Below are 17612 nucleotides of genomic sequence, written 5' to 3'. Positions count from 1 at the left end.
TACCTGTTACCATAGCGACTGTTGTGCGTTCTCCTCACAGGGGCAGTAGCCTTCATAAGCACATCACGACTTCATAAACATTTCTCGTTATGGATATTTTTTCTAAACATATAAAGAGAGAGTCAACATTTCTTGAATTATTTTCCCGTTTTTAATTTGATACGTTTCTTTCTAGTGTTTCATTAATGTCATATCACAAAACAGACGAGCTTATCTTTCCAGGATGTTTTCCACCGAGGCGCGGGTGACAGCTCATGTGCTAAAGGGATCCAGATTGCAAAAACGGGTTCCAAAAGTGTCTGCCATTAAACCTTTCTTCACAGAAAGTCCTCCGGGCAAAGACGAGGTGGGTGCTCTTTTAAATAGTCTACACTCAAAGTACATTTCAAAGTACTCAGAAGGAAAGAAGTTAGTAACTGAAATTTGTATTTTATAGACTGCCCGATATCCTGACCTTTCTCGTGTGATACATCTCCTTGAAGATCCACTTTCGGTATGTAATGTAGCGAATTAATCATAGTTTAAGAGACGCTGTACCTTAGAATTGTATTTCATCCTGAAATTGTAACATAAAAATTATCGATTAAATTTATTAGGTAACTATTTCACTGTTGAAATATCTGAAAGAGAACTATGTATTAGTAATACAATTTTGAAAATGATCTCTTTTTCCAGTGTTCCCTGAAAGAGAGACATATTTCTGCATTAAAAAAAGTCGTGAAGAGATGCCAGAAAGGATTTGTATCCTCACCAAATTATGAAAAACTGCTAAAATAAAATAATTCCAAGTGAACATAAAAATATTTATTATAAACAGTTTTGCTGCTTTCACTAATCTTTGGAAGTTGTGACATGGTTGTGATGTCAGCACGTCGCGCCCTGAGCCCTAAGGACGGCAGAAACGCTTTTGCTGATTCTCCTGAGCCCAATTAAGGCAAACGTGCCTGGCTTCGTCACCGCTTTTTCTTTCTGTATAGTAAGATAGTAAAAACTAGTGCTGCCGTCATGAACGTCAGCCTCCACCTGAAAGAGGGCCTTGTTTATTATCGTTCATTTCTCACGCTGAATTTCTAAACAGACAGTGCTCGTGGGTATAATGTTTTCCTTAATGCGAACATCTCAAGTTTCTGAGAGATCTTGCAGACATCTTTAAGATTCTAAACATCTGTGCAGAAAAGGCTAAAGACCTTCCTGAGTATGCTTCCATACTGTGTGATCTATTACACATATGCAGGTAAGACTTTCCTTTTAATCTGGATGTTTCTCAGTGGCAGAACAGATAGAGGATGGCAATAATAACCCAGTGGTCATGGCTTTGTTTGCTATCGGTCCCGGGATGCACATGTACTCTCATACATACGTAAGTCGCCCTGGATAAGAGTGGCTGCCAGACGCTGTATTGTAAATACTGATGATAAAACAATTCCAGTGGTAAATTAAAGACCAATGATGTAACCTTCCCTTTAAGACTCCCCTTCCTAAAGGAGAAAACCTCAGATGAGCCAACCTACGTCAGCATTGTGACAGACTCTTTGTCTCATATGGGTAGGTGGTGGTGATGTGGGTGTGCATCTGGGTGGGGAGTGGGTGGGGGGGGGTTCTGATGTACATCTTGCTTGAGTAAACATATTGGTGTTATGACATTTTGTTATTTTTGTTTATTTGCATTCTGGTTTATCTTGTGAGAATCTGGAATTCTTGTGTGTATTATGGCAGGTTATTTGATGCGGGTGCCAAATGCAAAGGTCAGAGAGCAAATCTGTGCTTCCATTATATCATTCTACAGCCTTGACAAACCAATGCACTATGAAACTGGTAAGTGCTTACACCACACCTAACTTTGTCATGGAGCTATCCATATGATTCCTCTGGATCGTGGTACACAAGTAACCTCAAGCTTACCTTATCTATTGTGCAGTTGTATTTCCCATTCTGAAATGTGTGCCAGGTGTGTGTCCCACGAGCCTCAGCTACAGGCAGCAGCAGGTGGAGAGAAGCGGGCTGGCCGAGACCCTGGTCATGTCTCTGGCTCTTCTGGAGAAGCAGCTGTCAGCCAAGCTTCAGCTCCTCCATGCTCTCCAGATTCTCTCCAGCTCCTCTGGTGAGCTCCACCTTTAGTAGGTGGCGTATGCGTGTGACACAGTCACGTTGCTTTCCTGTCTGTAACTATGACTCTACACTTCGCACGCCAGCATGGCTAATCTGTCCTACCGTTTTCATGCATTTGTCATGTTTTCCCCGTTTTCCCAGTGGTAAACTGTGATTTGATGCTGAAGGCAGAAGGAGCTCAGAAGATCTGCTTCTATATGAACGAACCGGATCCATCCGGACAAGTGCTATTCCGCTCCTCCGAGATCCTGTGGAACCTTCTGGAGAACGGCTCCAGAGAGGAGGTCGCCGCCCAGCTCAGCATTGTGGACTGTGTCATGTGGGTTTATTTCACTTATCCCACCAAGAAACAACTTTCACAGGTTCCCACCACACAGAGTCTGTGCAGGTGTCTGGAAGAATTCACAAGCTGTTCATATAAAATGATAGTGTCACGCCTCTGACGAACAGTGTGTGCGTTGCTCCATATGCCTGCTTTAGGACATTGCACAGAACATTTCCCAGCCGTGTGAATCTGTGAACTGATAAGCAGTCAGTTAACTCTTGAGTGAGTGAGTGTGTTTTGAACACAGGGTTCTGAAGGAGGCTTTTCTGCACCAGCTTCTTCGTGGGTACCGACATTATGACCAGCAGCTCCGTAACGACCTCCTAGTGATTACGAGCCTGATCGCTGAATGCCGCAGTGCTTCACTGACCGTGAGATCTTCACGTCCTCAGCCATTCACTCACGATCCTCAATACCTCATCTTTTCCCAAATTACAAACCAAGGTTCTCGCTCTTCTCGACAGGAGAGTGGGTTTGCCAAGCAGCTGGTCTTTTTTGCCACTGTTCCAGAATGTGAGTTGCCATACGTGCACTGTTGGTTTTTAGATATTTTGTTTTATAAATAGTGAGAGTTGGTATCATGGGAAAGCAGCTGAACTTTTTGCAATACAGTGAAGAGCCATAACCCACTCATCCGAAACTTCAAGTTTACCTTCACTGACGAGGATTTGGAGATGAAGAAGCTCCTGATGAACCTGCTGGTTGTTCTGTCCAGAGATCTGGCAGCTGTTCAGGTGAGGAGACGTTAACAGGTATGAGGAGACGTTAACAGGTATGAGGAGAATGAGGAGACTTTAACATGTATGAGGAAACTTTAACAGGCATGAGGAGACATTATCGGGTATGCGGAGACATTAACAGGTATGAGGAGACTTTTTAGTTAACCAGTGCTGCACTTGACTTAACATGCCCCCCGACCCAAATACTTCTATGGTGATACACACAAGTGTATATATATATATGTGTGTGTGTGTGTGTGTGTGTGTGTGTGTGTGTGTCACAGTAGCTGTTCAAAGAAAACCATGTTATGCTGGCACTGATGTTGCTGGTGCGTCCCAGTTCGTCTGACAGCCAGCCCAGGCCCAAGGGCAAGCACAGCTGGACCTCCGCCCAGCAGGAAGAACTACAGCTGCAGGCCCTGGCCACCTTGGCCACGCTGGCGCCGCTCATGCTGGACGAGTACATGTCATGCCAGGCCAACACGTGTCTGTTGTTGCTCCTGGAGTGGTGTGTTCAGCAAGGTAACCATGGTAACATGGCCTGGGGCAACCTGTGATCCACCTGTAATCAGAGAGAACTGTAGGATTCCCCAGTGTTGCATCTGTGTGCAACTGATTATGTACATTATGGTGTTGCCGTGAGCAGGTGAAAATTACTTAGTTAAAATACACTACCCAAAATTTAGGATTGCAATACACCTCAGAATAGCAACAGGCCAACAGTGCAGAACAAAACTAAAGTGCACACACACACACAAATATATAAATATAAATATAGGGGGGGTTTTTTGTGCTGATGTTAATGCTAGATGGGTTTGGCACTCTGTAGTTATCGAATCAGCAGAGCGTTGATGATTTTTACACACTCAGCACTCGTCGACCGCTGTAACTTCTGCTGAGTTGCTGTGGTTAATGAACACTTCCACCTTTCAGTAATAACACTCACAGCTGATTGTAGAATATCTAGAAACTGAGTGGTGACACCTTTTCCCCTTCTGTGCCTGTGACAGATTCCTATTTTGGCCAGGGTCATTGTTTCCATGGCAACGGAGGTCGTGGAGGCACAAAGGCTCATCTGAGGTATTGCATGCGTCTCCTTAGGTGCATGACCTCACTTGGCGATGGCCTTATCAACCAGGACCTGTGTGACCAGGGAACTATCGGCCAGCTCCTGGGTGAATATTATGGGATGCCTGCGGTATATGAATTCTTTACGCTGCATGTCATGTGATGCACCTGAGGGTGTGAGTGTAGATTGTGAGATGTGTGCAGCAGATGTGCGACTCAGACCTTCAAACTGTATTCGCAGCTGATCGAAGGCATTCTGTCACTTCTAGGAATTCTGCAGAGACTCCAGGATCAAGACACTGAGGGAGATGAAGTGTCCGTGGAGATCCAGACAGATGCACTGCTCGCTCTGTCTAGCCTCTGTGACAGGGACGCGCACAGGATGGTGAGACAGTCAGGGAGGGTGATGTCTGCTTTTAAACTGCACTCTTCCCACAGGGGGTCAAAGAGTTGGAACAACTGTCCATCACCAAGTTTTTTTGCTAATTAGTTCTCCCTGTTATCTTGTGCTAATCAGCACAAATTCTCCTCACATTCGCCATTCAACAGCGAGAAGTAACACAAAACAGTGAAAAGTAAGACAACACAGAGATACAGAGGGGTGCATGTAGTCTTATCTGTGTGTGTGTGTGTGTGGTCTGGGCACAGGAGCTGTTCGGTGCTGAGGGCGTGGAGGTAGTGGTTGGCTATCTGAGAACGGCGCCGCCTCGACTGTACAGCGGCCTGGGTCACAACATTCTCTTCCTCTCCGCTGTGGACTGTGTATGGTGAGTCTCTCACGCGCTCCACCGTTGTTTACAGCACGCTGGTTATCTCTGGTGGGGGGGGGGGGGTACAAATCACACCAGTGCTCTCCACCCTGTACCTAGAGGACTGCGACTGCTGAACTGGGTGCTGTCCAGCGGAGGAAAGTCTCGGACCTACAGAATGACTGAAGTGCGCAGTGCAGAGAAGGTCACATGACTGGGAAGGAAAATGGTTGAAATCATGTTCAGGGAGATGAAAACATCTGCTATAATCAGACACTCCACTAGATTCAACATTCTGTAGAATATTATGATGTAACTTATCATCATTTCCATGGAGACTAAGGGCATGGTGACAGTAAGGTTTAGATGCTATTATGCATGGCCTCCCCTTAGCAACAGCCCATATTATGGGATTATATATTATGTATTTGTTGACAACCATCCAATTTAGCCAATCCATTAGTACTCATTTGTCTTAATGTTTGTAATGTATTGTGTATTTACAGCATTTATCTGATGTTTTTTTCCAAAACTACAATTCTGACTGAACACATCTTGAGTAATTGAGGGTTAAGGGACTTGCTCAGGGAGCCAACAGTGGCAACTTGGCAGTGATGGGACTTGAACTGGCAACCTTCTGATTACTTGCGTAATAGTTTTGCTTTCTCTCTTGCAGGTTTTGCATTGTTGGTTGTTACACAACAGAAGACATGTTGTTGGAGAAGGAGGGAGTTTTCCTCTTACTGGACTTCCTCCATGTAAGTAACTTTTCCATTAAGAATGACTGAAAGCAGCCCAGTGGATTTCTTTCTTTTCCCAGCAGGTTTTGTTCCCAGAATTCATTCATTCATTTGCTAGTCAGTAGACATGCAGGTGTTTGGAAGATTCTTTCTATCCAGTACTGCAGGAATGTCATGTCTGGATTAGCCTGGTGTGGAACTGTCTCGTCCAAACTCCCTGTCAGTAATGTAATAGTGAAGCTACTCAGAAACTGTGACAGATTTCCATGGCAACCAAATCAGAGTAGTTTGATATAGATATTATATTGTTTAGTACTACATAGCCTGTGTGTGACCTATCAGAAACATGGCCATGACAGCTGGAGGAAGGAGTTGTTAACGACCGCATGCCAGACACCCAGGGCCCCTCTGGGGGTCTCTGAGCACCTCCAGACACCCAGGGCCTCTCTGGGGGTCTCTGAGCACCTCCGGGGATGCCCGCATCCTCCTCCTACCCACTCAGCCTGCCCTGTCTCTGTGTCGTCCCCAGTCCAGCCCCCGGAGCATGCAGAGTGTGGTGCTGGCCACCCTGCTGGAGCTCTGCGACAACCCCAAGACGCTAGCCCACGTGGAGGCCTGGAGGGGCAGGAGCGACCTCACCGCCCCTGCCCTGCTCCTCCAGCTGTGGAGGAAAGAGGAGGCTGAGATGGGTGTCAGGAGAGACGAGCACGGGAGAATCGCTGGTACACTCCTTTTAAAGGACTTTTATTTGTCACGTTTTCTATCAGTGAAGGCTAGACAGCACTGACGGCACTATGGAAATGAGGTCATGCTGTAGTGTATCTGACAGAGTCACCATTACACACAGTGTGTGAATACATCATCTCCTCCATGCTGCTCTTAGAGAGGGTTATGAACGAGACCTATAATGGAAAAGCAGCATTATCCAAGTGTACACAATTATCTCCTGCTTTTAAAAACACACGTTAACAGTAAAGAGAGATACCGGACCTCTTCTTATTAGTCCTCTTCACCTTCGTCCAGTGTGGTGGAGTTCTGGCCACCTCCACACTGCCTCATTCCTTCTCGTCTTCTCCATCTCCGTCTCTGCCTGCCCCACAGACCCACCATGACTTCGGTTTGAGGTGCAGTCTATGTGTGGAGATGCCCAACTAAACATTTGTATTTGTTGGTTTAATATGTAGACGTGAAGAAGCCCCTCCTTTCACGGTATCAGGAGGAGGAGCCACTAGTGCCTGGTCCCGCAAACAGACTGAGTGCCGCCATCGTAGACGTCGCGGAAAACCTGCGCGCAAAAATCTACGCTATGTTTTGCAAGCTGGGTGGGTGATTGGGAGAGGGAGAGGGAAAAAGAATGAGAATATACACATTCCTTTTTCTAAGGCGAGATGAACATGCCTGTAGGTTTTACGGACCTTCCAGGCCTGACGACAGAAGACTACATCACTCTGAGTGTCGTGCGCAGGTACCTGGACTTCAAGGTGAGCTGTACAGTGGCTGTATGGTGACACTTTTAAGAGCTCTGGATGTTCTAGTGAAACGATGGATCAGTGGTGTCATCTATTTAGTATCTGGTATGATAACAACAATGAGCCAGTAAGATTTATTTATTCTAAATAACATGTTAAGATTAAGATCTGGTCTAAACACAACTGCACAATGGATATAGAGAGTGTGATATCCCTCAGGCTTAACACACATGTCTGTGTGTGTGTGTGTGTGTGTGTGTGTGTGTGCCTGTGTGTGTCTGTGTCTGTGTCTGTGTCTGTGTCTGTGTGTGGGTGTCCATGCTTGCACAGGTAGCAGAAGTGTGGCGTGAAGTCTCAGCGGAGCTGGACGTGGAGGGCGTCAGGCCCATCTCTCCAGACATGGAGGCTCTTCGCTCTATCGCCCAGACTGACGAAGACACCGCAAGGCATGTCCTCTCACTGCAGCAAAGCATTCTGGACCGGCAAGAGCAGGAGGACCTCCAGGAAGAGAAACTCGCATACAGAGAGGTAGGACTAATGCTTTTACTAGCAAGATTTACGATTCTCAGTTGCCTTTCCTCAGTAAACTACACTTCCCCCTCGTGTCTGCCACACTCACCATTCTCATACGCATCAGTAAAGGTGACTGTCTGTTTCACTCCATCAGGCTGATCAATACATCTCCTTCTCATTTAGCCACTAATTGTTTCAAACTGTAGTTTTGATGGTGTTTTGTTGACTTTCATCACACAGATCAGCTTAAACCGCAAACAACAGGAGCTAACAGCAAGGTCATGGGAGCACCATGTTGCAAAGACATCGGACTATAAGATCTTAAAGGTTCGTATCTGCACTTTGATGTAAATGATGATTTTAATGGTCTGTCTGACACAAACAGCAGTAGAAGTATTTGCATGGTGTACAGCCAGGTCAGTTCAGCTCTCTACGGGCTGCTTGTTTCCCTCTCAGGACTCGAAGCATCTGCAGGAGAGATCCATTGAGTCATCACGGCCAAGGGAGAAGCCAGACGGGTTCACCTTCCACTCTACTCAGATCCCCGGCCTGCAGACCACTGTAAGAGCTGTGTGTATGTGTATGTGTATGTGTGTATGTGTATGTGTATGTGTGTGTGTGGGGGTGTGTGTGTGTGTGTGTGTGTATGTGTGTATGTGTATGTGTATGTGTGTGTGTGTGTGTGTGTGTGTGTGTGTGTGTGTGTGTGCGCGTGTGTGTGTGTGCCACAAACTAAAATATGAGGTCCTCATAGTTCTTTTTATTCTGAATTCAAATCTGTTTTAAGGCTGTTTCTCTCAGGCATGGTTATAAAGAAAAATGTTACATAAAATATATGTTACTTATTCAAGAATAAGGCTGTTATTACACTTAAAATATATATAGTCTTGAACATAAATAAAGTATGCTTTATCTGCCCAAATCAAAGTGATACATCACTAAAACAGAGACTGAAGGGAGAACACATGTCATGATAGATAATTGTTGGAGAAAGTTGGACAGTGTCTGTATCAACACTGTGAACTGTTAAATGATGTATATGAATTTTAAATGAATGTTAATTTTCTACAATATGTAAATTCAATGATAAAGATTTTAGGGCATTAGATTAAAAAGTTAAATACTAAACAGGGTAATCGCAAGTTTAATTAGACATTTATTACACATTTAATTTTAGATATAAACTCAAATTTCATCAAGCTAATGAAACAGCTAAAATGAAAAAATTTCATAAGTCCATACAATTTAACAAGCTGACTTTTGGGAACAGCAGTACATGGCTTGTACAACAGGTGTGGACAACAGGTGTGGACAAATTTTGTTCAGAAAACACTAAACACAAGACAATTGTTTAATCATACAAGCAGTTTAAGAATGAGTTTGTATGTACAAGATTTTTACTGCATGAGGTCCAATGTTTTAGGATCATACATGGCATCTCTCCACTAAGTGCTAATATATTATAAAACGTCTGCTGCGTAATGTCTATGTGTGTAACAGAATTTCTGTGGCCGTGTGCTGACCGTTGAGAGCACCCCTGCTGAGCTAACAGGGGGACCCCTAGCAAGCACAGACCTTGCTCTGGAGAGGGTCCCTGTCCAGGGCGGAGCACTGAAAAAAGTGACACCTTCAAATCAAGACATGGAGCTTCCTAACACCGTCACTGTCAAATAAACCTCTCATAGAGGCCTGCCAGCCTCTCAGAAACCACAGCTCTGGGGCCTTCAGGGCCCGGAGCTGCACTTAAATATGTAAAATGTTTTAAAACAAGCCCTATAGAAACAATGTAGTGTCCTGCAGTTAAATCAATACCACACAGGTCTTCAAAGAGATATTACAGTGTTGTTGTTTTGGGGTCAGTGTTGGTAAAAGTTATGAAAACTGAAACATATTTGTTGGTCTGTGCTGTATGTGATGTATTCATTTATTTCCGGAGCCATCTTACCTACAGCTGCACATTTTAGATAAAATATAGATATTGTTATATATCATGACTGCAGTATGTCTTGCAGTCTGTTAAAATACATGTTTAAAGATGGGACTGTATTATTCATACTAAAATGTTTTATATCACACAAACACCTTTATTTATCAAATCACCAACAGAGCACTTACTACAAACATCTGAAGTTATTTAGAATAATTATACCACATAATGTCATATTTTGTTTTTAAAGAGTTCTGAATGCTCTAATAGTAAAGATGAATGGACCTGCCATGTTGTGACCTGCTCAGAGACTAGTTAGCTAAAAATGGCTCAGTCAGGATGTCCTTTATAGTTAGCTGCTGATTCTTTTAAGAGACATTTACAAATGACTGTGATCAAGAATGCCTTTACTCCAGTCCTGTGGTTGTTTCTTTTTTAACTAATAATTTGTGGAGAAATCTGTTCTCATACCCCATACATTGCATCCCTCTGAGTATTTATCCAGGACTATGATCTGTTGCTCTGAAATCACTGGTAGTAGTAAACAATCATTTCAGGGAAATTTTAAACTCTTACTTTGAAATCACGTATAACGTTGGGCTCGAGGGGCTGGAAGTGCAAGCGACTCGTGGCATGCTTAAATATTAAATGAGCTTCACACCGCGAGACGGTGGCATCTGCGCACTGCCGTGATTTTGACCATCATATAGTGAGGTACTGTAAGTAACTGGATATTTATTATGCAAACGATGCCGGTTCACGTTAATGTAACCGTTCATATTTCTGGTGTTTTATCAGTGAAGTGAGTACATGTGATACAGGCCAGGTTTCCGTCGCCTGGATGCGCTCGTGATGTGACATGCAGTGATTTTAAGAGGAGACGCACAGCTGGACGTGAACGTTAGAATGCGTTAGAGCGTAATGATTAAGGGCTGACCTTGCCTTGGGTGCCTGTAATCAAGTCTTTATCGTTAGGGTGTTCTAGTGACTTTATGGGGAAGAGAGGCATGTTTATGCGTTCATTCAGAAGCTCGGCGGAACACCTATAACCGGTACAGACCGGCTGCAGCGCCTCGTCGTTAGCATAGTCCAAATGGTGCAATTTTAAGACGGGGAAACCAAACGTATATCAACGCGACGATTCATATTGTCCTGTGCATTGTAAATCTTTTTCTATTTCCATATCAGAAGCGTTGCATTAACATTTTCCGGAAGTCTACTGTGCTCACCGTAGACTAATCATTGCAAGTTAATAGACGCGAGGCCTTATATGTAACTAATGTCTAGGTTAATGTGTAGCCGCGGACACGGTGTGGTATGCGAGGGTCCGAGGGGCGCGGGGCGGGTGTACTGGTCAACATCTTTTGGATCAAAGTTCATTTTGGCCTCGAGCTGACCTGCCCTGAGCGGAGCTGCTTCCGAAGGCTTCAGAAACGGGGGCTATTCATGTGTTAACGAGTTATGGTAAACTTACAACCTACAAAAACGTAAAACCCTATGGAAAAAATACGAACGTTGTGAAGCAAGGGCAGCACGAGCACGTTAGACGGTGCTGCCTGAAGCGGTCTCGTGAGAAACGCACGAACCTGGACTAAGTTTAAAAAGACTCACGCGCGTTACAGGGAGCGATGCTCGGTTTATGTATGTTGCTTCAGCCATCTTTGGTGCAATGGCAGGTGACATTTTATCATTAAAACCTAAATTGTGAATGTCCTTCATCAGCTGTGCAAGCAAAGTACACACACACACACACACACACACATTATCAGCTGTTGTTTTTTAAGCAACCCTTATGACTGAAAGCACACACACATAAGGGTTGCTTAAAAGACAACATCTGATAATACAAAAATATTCCATTAAAACCTCTTCGTCTCTGTATAAGTACAAACATCGTGGCATTAGGTTGAAGTGAAATCAAATATATTATTTATGGGATATTGCAATAAGTGTTATTCATATGCTTAATATTATACTCCCAAAACAGTCATATTTATGGGTAGCATCTAGCCTAAAACAAAATATACATTAGTATCTAGATGCATTACCTATTTTGGTTTCCTGAAAATAAAAAGGAAAAAATACGCAAGAAACATGGAGAAAATGGTCCATACAACTCAGAGGTTGAATTTCACCTTCTGGCACCAATGCTAGACAAAAAGCAGATATTGTTTTTAATCTGAGAAGTGATTACAGTCAAAAATAAATACAATTTGTATGTATATTCTACCTAAACTACTGGACACAGGCTCCAGATTTTATGAACACATCTCAGTTCTTCATTCTACCAGTATAACTCAGTGTAATGTTGCTTTTATGGATGATAACAACAAAAAAAAATGCCCATCATTCCAATTAATAACGTTAGATCTTTTTCCTTCCTTAATTTCTACTATAAGCTTGTATTCCCATACTACGGTATTTTCCTGTATTGCAGTGCAGTGTCAGTCTGTCTGTACAGAAGCTCACGTGAGAACACTGCCTGTTTGAAAATGAAACTATCCAAACTGGGATTCAGATGAGGTGAATCTCAGTCTCCTGTGATTGGCTGGTCAGCTGTTTCCATAGCAACCCGGGGCTGATTCAGCAAAGGTCTAGTCCAGGGACAAATGTGAAGCATTTTTCTGCAGGGGAGAAGAAGCGTGGTGGTGTGTGTAGCGGTGCGGTGTGTGTCCAGCGTTGGTACCGGACACAATTAACTTATTTCACCATCAAAAGAGAAAAGAATCCTGACATGAGGTTACTAGTCTGTCAGAACTGTCAAAGAAGGAAAAAAGCAGGCAGGCTTTTCCAGGTGTTTTGACAGGTGTGTTTTCGTGTGAGGGCCCTGAGGGCTTCAAGATTGTCACAGACTGTTCTGGAACATGTTTAACTCGCTCATCTTCTCCCACATCTGAACACAGTCAAACGTTTTCCTCCCAGTGTCTGTCTGGCTGTGGTCGTCATGGCGGCTGAACTGTCTACCTCCATCAACATCAGAGAGCCTCGCTGGGACCAGGGCACCTTCGTAGGCCGCGCCAAACACTTTTTCACCGTCACAGACCCTCGCAACATCCTGCTGTCCAACGAGCAGCTAGAGACAGCACACAGGATTATTCAGGATTACAGGTATCTGAGCAGTTCTGAATTCAAGATTACAGGTGGCGTACAGGCGTACAGTTCTGAAATCAAGATTACAGGTATCTGAGCAGTGCTCAGAGCACTTGTTTAATCCAGAAGGCTCCTGGTCTGACCCAGTGCTCCATGTAGAGGTGTAAACGTTACTAGTTCATGAGCCCTAATAGTGATTAGGTGTGTGGAGCCGATTTGAACTCACTTATTCTCTCTGTGACAACTCAGCAACAAAACAACCAGTATGACATCATTGTGCCACGTGAACATCTTCAGATAATTCATGGCTGATGTGTATGAGCAGCTAATTGTTTAATTTTAGTGTTTAATTTTAGTGTCTTTGTTTAGTTTTGTTTTTGGTTTGTTTTGGTTTCTTTCCCAGACAGGGTGTGGTGGCCCCTGGCCTGACAGAAGATGAACTCTGGAGGGCGAAGTATATTTTCGACTCTGCGTTTCATCCTGACACGGGTGAGAAGATGCTGGTAATCGGGCGCATGTCTGCTCAGGTCCCCATGAACATGACCATCACCGGTTGCATGATGACCTTCTACAGGTGAGGCACTACTTCCTGTATGATGACCTTCTACATGTGAGGTACTACTTCCTGTATGATGACCTTCTACGTGTGAGGCGCTACATCCTGTGTATGGTTGAGGCTTTTTAACCAACACCAGTGTGTCCAAAAAAACACACAATGTGCACACAACCTTTCTGACGGTGTGGGTTTGTTCCCGGGTAAATACATCAGTCGCTCTGGATAAAAGCACCTACCAAATGCTGTCTAATGCACCTGTGTGGCACTGGAGGAACTGGTGTGTCTGTGGTGCAACTGTGTGATGGGTGTGTGTGAGTACCGCAGTCAGTTTGAAGCCCTTTTTCCTCCACACCTTCAGGACGACCCCAGCTGTGTTATTCTGGCAGTGGATCAACCAGTCCTTTAACGCAATAGTCAATTACACCAACCGCAGTGGGGACGCCCCCATTACAGTAAAGTAAGTGGCTGATTCATCCTAACCCTTTCTGTTGCGCTTTTGTCATGTTGTGAACTGTGTTGAAATGTGTTGTGTTCAGTCAGCTGGGCACTGCATACGTGTCGGCCACGACCGGAGCTGTGGTCACAGCATTAGGCCTCAACGCTCTAGCCAAGGTAAGAAGGAAGTAGACATATCTGGATTCATACGCATGTTACACACGTGACTTTAGGTCACAGTTTTTCTTTTTTAGGTTTGTGTGTCTGTCTGATCATGTACTTCTACCCGCAGGAAGTCTGCAGTTTTAACACTCTCTGTGATTCAGTATTGGTTTAACATTGTGCATTGTCAACACACGTTAACATGCTTTACAATTAAACCCTGTGAGTCTTGGTGCCTTATAGATAATTGCAGATGTTTCTTTCTGCTCTGTCTCTTTCTCCCAGCATGTCTCGCCGCTGCTGGGACGATTTGTGCCGTTTGCTGCTGTAGCTGCTGCCAACTGTATCAACATTCCACTGATGAGACAAAGGTAACATGAGAAAAGAAAATTCAAACCACGCTGCACCTCCAGGTTGCTTCGCTTTGCTCAGTACTGATTTGGTCCGTATAAATACACCTCTAGTGTTTGTCTGTAGTGTTTGTTTTTTGGGAATCCTCTGACTTGCAGGGAGCTAAAGTATGGTATTCCAGTAATGGATGAGAATGATCTCCGATTAGGAGAGTCTTCCAAGGCAGCTCAGCAAGCCATCTCACAAGTGGTGATCTCCAGAATCCTGATGGCCTCTCCGGGAATGGGTCAGTCACATTTCTTACGCCTTTTCAGAAGTTGTGTTCAGGACTGTATTGTGCCTGACTCAACTCATCACCTAACAGGTTCTTGGTGAATGAATCCAGTTAGAGTGTGTAGAACTGAAGCAGAAGTTCTGGAATTGCTGGACTGGTCTGAAAGACCCGGGCAGGTTCAGCAGTCAGGAAAGATCTGAACAACAGGAGCAAAAGTGAAACCAATGAAAACGCAGAAGCTGGTAAAGTCCTGAGTAATGGTTTTTCTTGTCTTCTAGCAATTCCTCCATTTCTTATGAACTCGCTGGAGAAGAAAGCCTTCCTTAAGGTACGTAGTCCTTCTTATTAGCATTAGTAGCATTCATAACTGCTCACAGTAGTTGAACAGATTGAACTGAGCATGCTCAGTGAGTGCATCATGTGCACATTCCAGGGTTGATTTCCTCTTTGTCATCTTTTCAGAGGTTCCCATGGATGAGTGCACCCATTCAAGTCAGCTTGGTGGGATTTTGGTGAGTTGCCAAAGGCAGATTGGTGGCATAAATAACTCTCTATATACAGTGTTTTGAAAAGCCATTCTGGGAAAATGGTGACACTTGTGACATTCATTGGGATGCTTCTCTCTCCTCATAGTCTGGTGTTTGCCACACCACTGTGCTGTGCTCTGTTCCCCCAGAAGAGGTGAGAGAACTTCACACTTAAACTTTCATGCTTAAAAGTTCAAAGTTGAGGTTCCACCGTATAGCGAGTGTAGAAGTGGCGCTGGGCTGTAGTTTAGAGCTGCTCTGAAGGAAAATGGCATGCTGAGCTACAAATTCTTTTTCATCTCATCACCTCTAATATCTTTAACTGCACATAAGTGAGGTCTTCACTTCAGGTGTCCCAGTTCGTCTTTACTGACCTCATTTGAAAGCTCAAATGATGTGACAAACTGTGGCTGCCTTTTATGCTGAAGCTTCTGGTGGTGAGCTATGGTCACCTTGTAGCCTTTTCGCTGTGTCGTAATCACTAACGTTCCTGTTGTGTCTCCGTGCGTGCCTTTCTGCAGCTCCATGGCACTGACTCGTCTGGAGCCAGAACTTCAGGAGAAGATCCGGGCGAACCACCCCGGCGTGGAGCGGGTTTACTTTAACAAAGGACTGTGAAAGGAAGGCCGATGCCCAGGGCGCTGCCATAGCAACCACCCTCACCATGACCCTCCAGCGCCATCGTCCCTGTGCCAAAGCTAAGTTCCTCTGTCTCATCTTGAGGACGTCCCCACTCAGTTGGTTTTGTATTCTTAGTAACTGTTGGGTTTTTAATAAAATATTGCAGGTCTCTGCTAGTATTAGAAATGTTTAAAGGTGCTCGTTCATTGATTCTCCAATGTAGAACTTTATGTGATTTATTAAACACAGTGCAGTGCAAGTTTTTGGACAGTCACTGTTTTTGTTGCTTTGACTATGTATAAATATGAGTTTGAGAGGAAACAAGCTCTGCGGATCAAGTTTGAATTCAAAAGTTGAGTCACGTTGCTTTTATATTTTAAGGTTGGTGTCGTCTTTAAGTAATTAAACAATTGAACATGGTCTTAAATATTCCATCAGGGTTAGTCTTTGGATGCCCTGCACTGTCACTTTGGTAGCAGACGAGAGCATCTGGTCTGCCATTCAGAGTCATGCTGAGCCAAGAGCAAAGACTGCAGGGAACAGCCTTGTGATTTCTGTTACTGTGTTTTACAGGACGCCTGTAATCCGTGATCAGTCTTAGTGCGCACATGAAGGCTGCTTATGACAGAAAACTGCCAAATATTCAACTTCATTTTAAAGGTACACTAAGTAGGATTTTCTGGTCATCTTGGCAATATGTTAAGAAAAGTTAAATATTTGGAGGGAATTGGTACGTAGTAAAATCATGTGATGATTGACTTCTTATTGAAATACAGTCGATTGAAAGGTAACTGAAGGTGTGTAGATTTTAATGTCTGTTTAAGATTAAAGATTAAAATTAAGATTTTAAAGACTATAAATCAGAGACTTGGAAAGAACAGTGAAATTTAAAACAGTAAAAGGTTATTTTTATGGAATGTAAACAGATGTAAACTAAATAAACAAATGTGGAGATTTTTGTGAAGAAGATTTATCCTCTTGCCACACTGAAATCTTTGAAACAAAACCCCACATTTGTGTTTCATTGTATTTTAATTCCTCTCATTATATACCGTTTGTGTTCAGAAAAAGATTAAATTGCATTTTAGATTCCCAAACCTTTAGCTGGTGCAGTAGTCTGTGTTGAAAAGGCTCATGTCTATCATTAATGAACAAATACCTTCCTCTTGAGCAACAAAAAGAAGTCATATCTTCATACATGTAGGAAATGTTAATGATTTACTGCCATATGGCGAGACTAATCCTTAGTGTACCTTTAATCACACATCACATGACCTCTACACAAGAACAGTGCAATTGATTTTCAATGCTGCCAAATTAATTTATTTCTTTATTACAAAACAACATTTTATGGTGCACATAAGCTGTACCAGATTGAAGGGAGGTCGGAAGAGTATATTGTGACTAATTGTCCCTAGTATTTTAATGACTAAATCTTTAAATATGTACATATTATTTTGCTTGTCAACTGTGCATGAACAAAGTGCTTAGTTAGTGGAAGAGAAGAACCTTAAGGGCAGTTTCCCAATGTCCCCGTTAAGTGTGACAAAGTCCATTCAACTAGCAAAGTAAGTGAACATCACTGGTAGCACACTGCTCTGTCTAACCAGGGGTACGCAGAGGCCTCCATACAATGATTTTGTTTGTTTGTTTGCTTGTTTGTTTTTTTAATGAAATCCCCTAATACTGTTCAGGGGCTTCAGTTCACCATTTCTCTTTTCTGATGTGTTATATTACGAAACCCATAATGAATTAAGACTTGTATTAGTTTAGTCTACGATAAAGGGCCTCAGCTGATAGTCCAATCAGAAGTGTTTGTCATCTGCTGATAGTCCAATCAGATGTGATTTAACTCCCCCTCAGATGGATAAAGGTGTGTTTTCACCCTGGACCTTGACACAAACATTCAGCCTGGGTAATCAGTCCATGAAGCTTCGATGCAAATGTGAACTGAAAAGAGCCATTTTAGTTGCTGTA

General features: G+C 43.5%; 2 protein-coding genes across 5 annotated transcripts; both read left to right on the top strand.

The window, feature by feature from the left end:
• The first annotated feature begins 16 nt into the window (after window positions 1-16).
• On the top strand, window positions 17-9579 carry cfap69 (cilia and flagella associated protein 69). Its single transcript, XM_027027847.3, has 23 exons — window positions 17-346; window positions 437-493; window positions 676-741; window positions 1125-1234; window positions 1469-1545; window positions 1717-1815; window positions 1949-2101; window positions 2251-2428; window positions 2682-2805; window positions 2899-2947; window positions 3047-3168; window positions 3441-3675; window positions 4164-4328; window positions 4491-4606; window positions 4870-4988; window positions 5647-5728; window positions 6240-6432; window positions 6895-7032; window positions 7115-7191; window positions 7510-7707; window positions 7933-8019; window positions 8149-8253; window positions 9193-9579. Exons 1-23 carry the CDS (start codon window positions 224-226, stop codon window positions 9364-9366), a joined length of 2847 nt encoding a protein of 948 aa, XP_026883648.3. The 5' UTR covers window positions 17-223; the 3' UTR covers window positions 9367-9579.
• A 660-nt stretch (window positions 9580-10239) lies between these two features.
• sfxn1 (sideroflexin 1) lies at window positions 10240-17229 on the top strand. Of its 4 annotated transcripts, none has more exons than XM_027027846.3 (11): window positions 10240-10333; window positions 12542-12727; window positions 13113-13283; window positions 13624-13722; window positions 13802-13877; window positions 14148-14233; window positions 14372-14499; window positions 14766-14815; window positions 14950-14999; window positions 15121-15168; window positions 15536-17229. In XM_027027846.3, exons 2-11 carry the CDS (start codon window positions 12564-12566, stop codon window positions 15630-15632), a joined length of 969 nt encoding a protein of 322 aa, XP_026883647.3. In that variant the 5' UTR covers window positions 10240-10333; window positions 12542-12563; the 3' UTR covers window positions 15633-17229. The 4 variants fall into 4 exon arrangements, with proteins under 4 accessions (XP_026883647.3, XP_081569186.1, XP_081569184.1 ...); XM_081713058.1 differs by having other exon boundaries at window positions 10250-10338; XM_081713059.1 differs by lacking the exon at window positions 10240-10333 and adding an exon at window positions 11885-12425.
• Window positions 17230-17612: the final 383 nt, after the last annotated feature.

This window comes from Electrophorus electricus, chromosome 4, assembly GCF_041902795.1.
Source record: "Electrophorus electricus isolate QZ-2024a chromosome 4, ASM4190279v1, whole genome shotgun sequence".
Lineage (NCBI taxonomy): Eukaryota > Metazoa > Chordata > Actinopteri > Gymnotiformes > Gymnotidae > Electrophorus > Electrophorus electricus.
The sequence above is the reverse complement of the archived record's forward strand: the minus strand, read 5'-3'. Positions and strand labels throughout refer to the sequence as shown.

Coding starts and splice junctions, on each gene's coding strand:
- cfap69 (XM_027027847.3), top strand. CDS start 224: ATGTTTTCCACCGAGGCGCGGGTGACAGCTCATGTGCTAAAGGGATCC. Junction 2,806..2,898: donor GCCGCAGTGCTTCACTGACC/GTGAGATCTTCA, acceptor TCTTCTCGACAG/GAGAGTGGGTTTGCCAAGCA. Junction 4,989..5,646: donor TCCGCTGTGGACTGTGTATG/GTGAGTCTCTCA, acceptor TCTCTCTTGCAG/GTTTTGCATTGTTGGTTGTT.
- sfxn1 (XM_027027846.3), top strand. CDS start 12,564: ATGGCGGCTGAACTGTCTACCTCCATCAACATCAGAGAGCCTCGCTGG. Junction 13,878..14,147: donor GCCTCAACGCTCTAGCCAAG/GTAAGAAGGAAG, acceptor TCTTTCTCCCAG/CATGTCTCGCCGCTGCTGGG. Junction 14,816..14,949: donor AGAAGAAAGCCTTCCTTAAG/GTACGTAGTCCT, acceptor TCATCTTTTCAG/AGGTTCCCATGGATGAGTGC.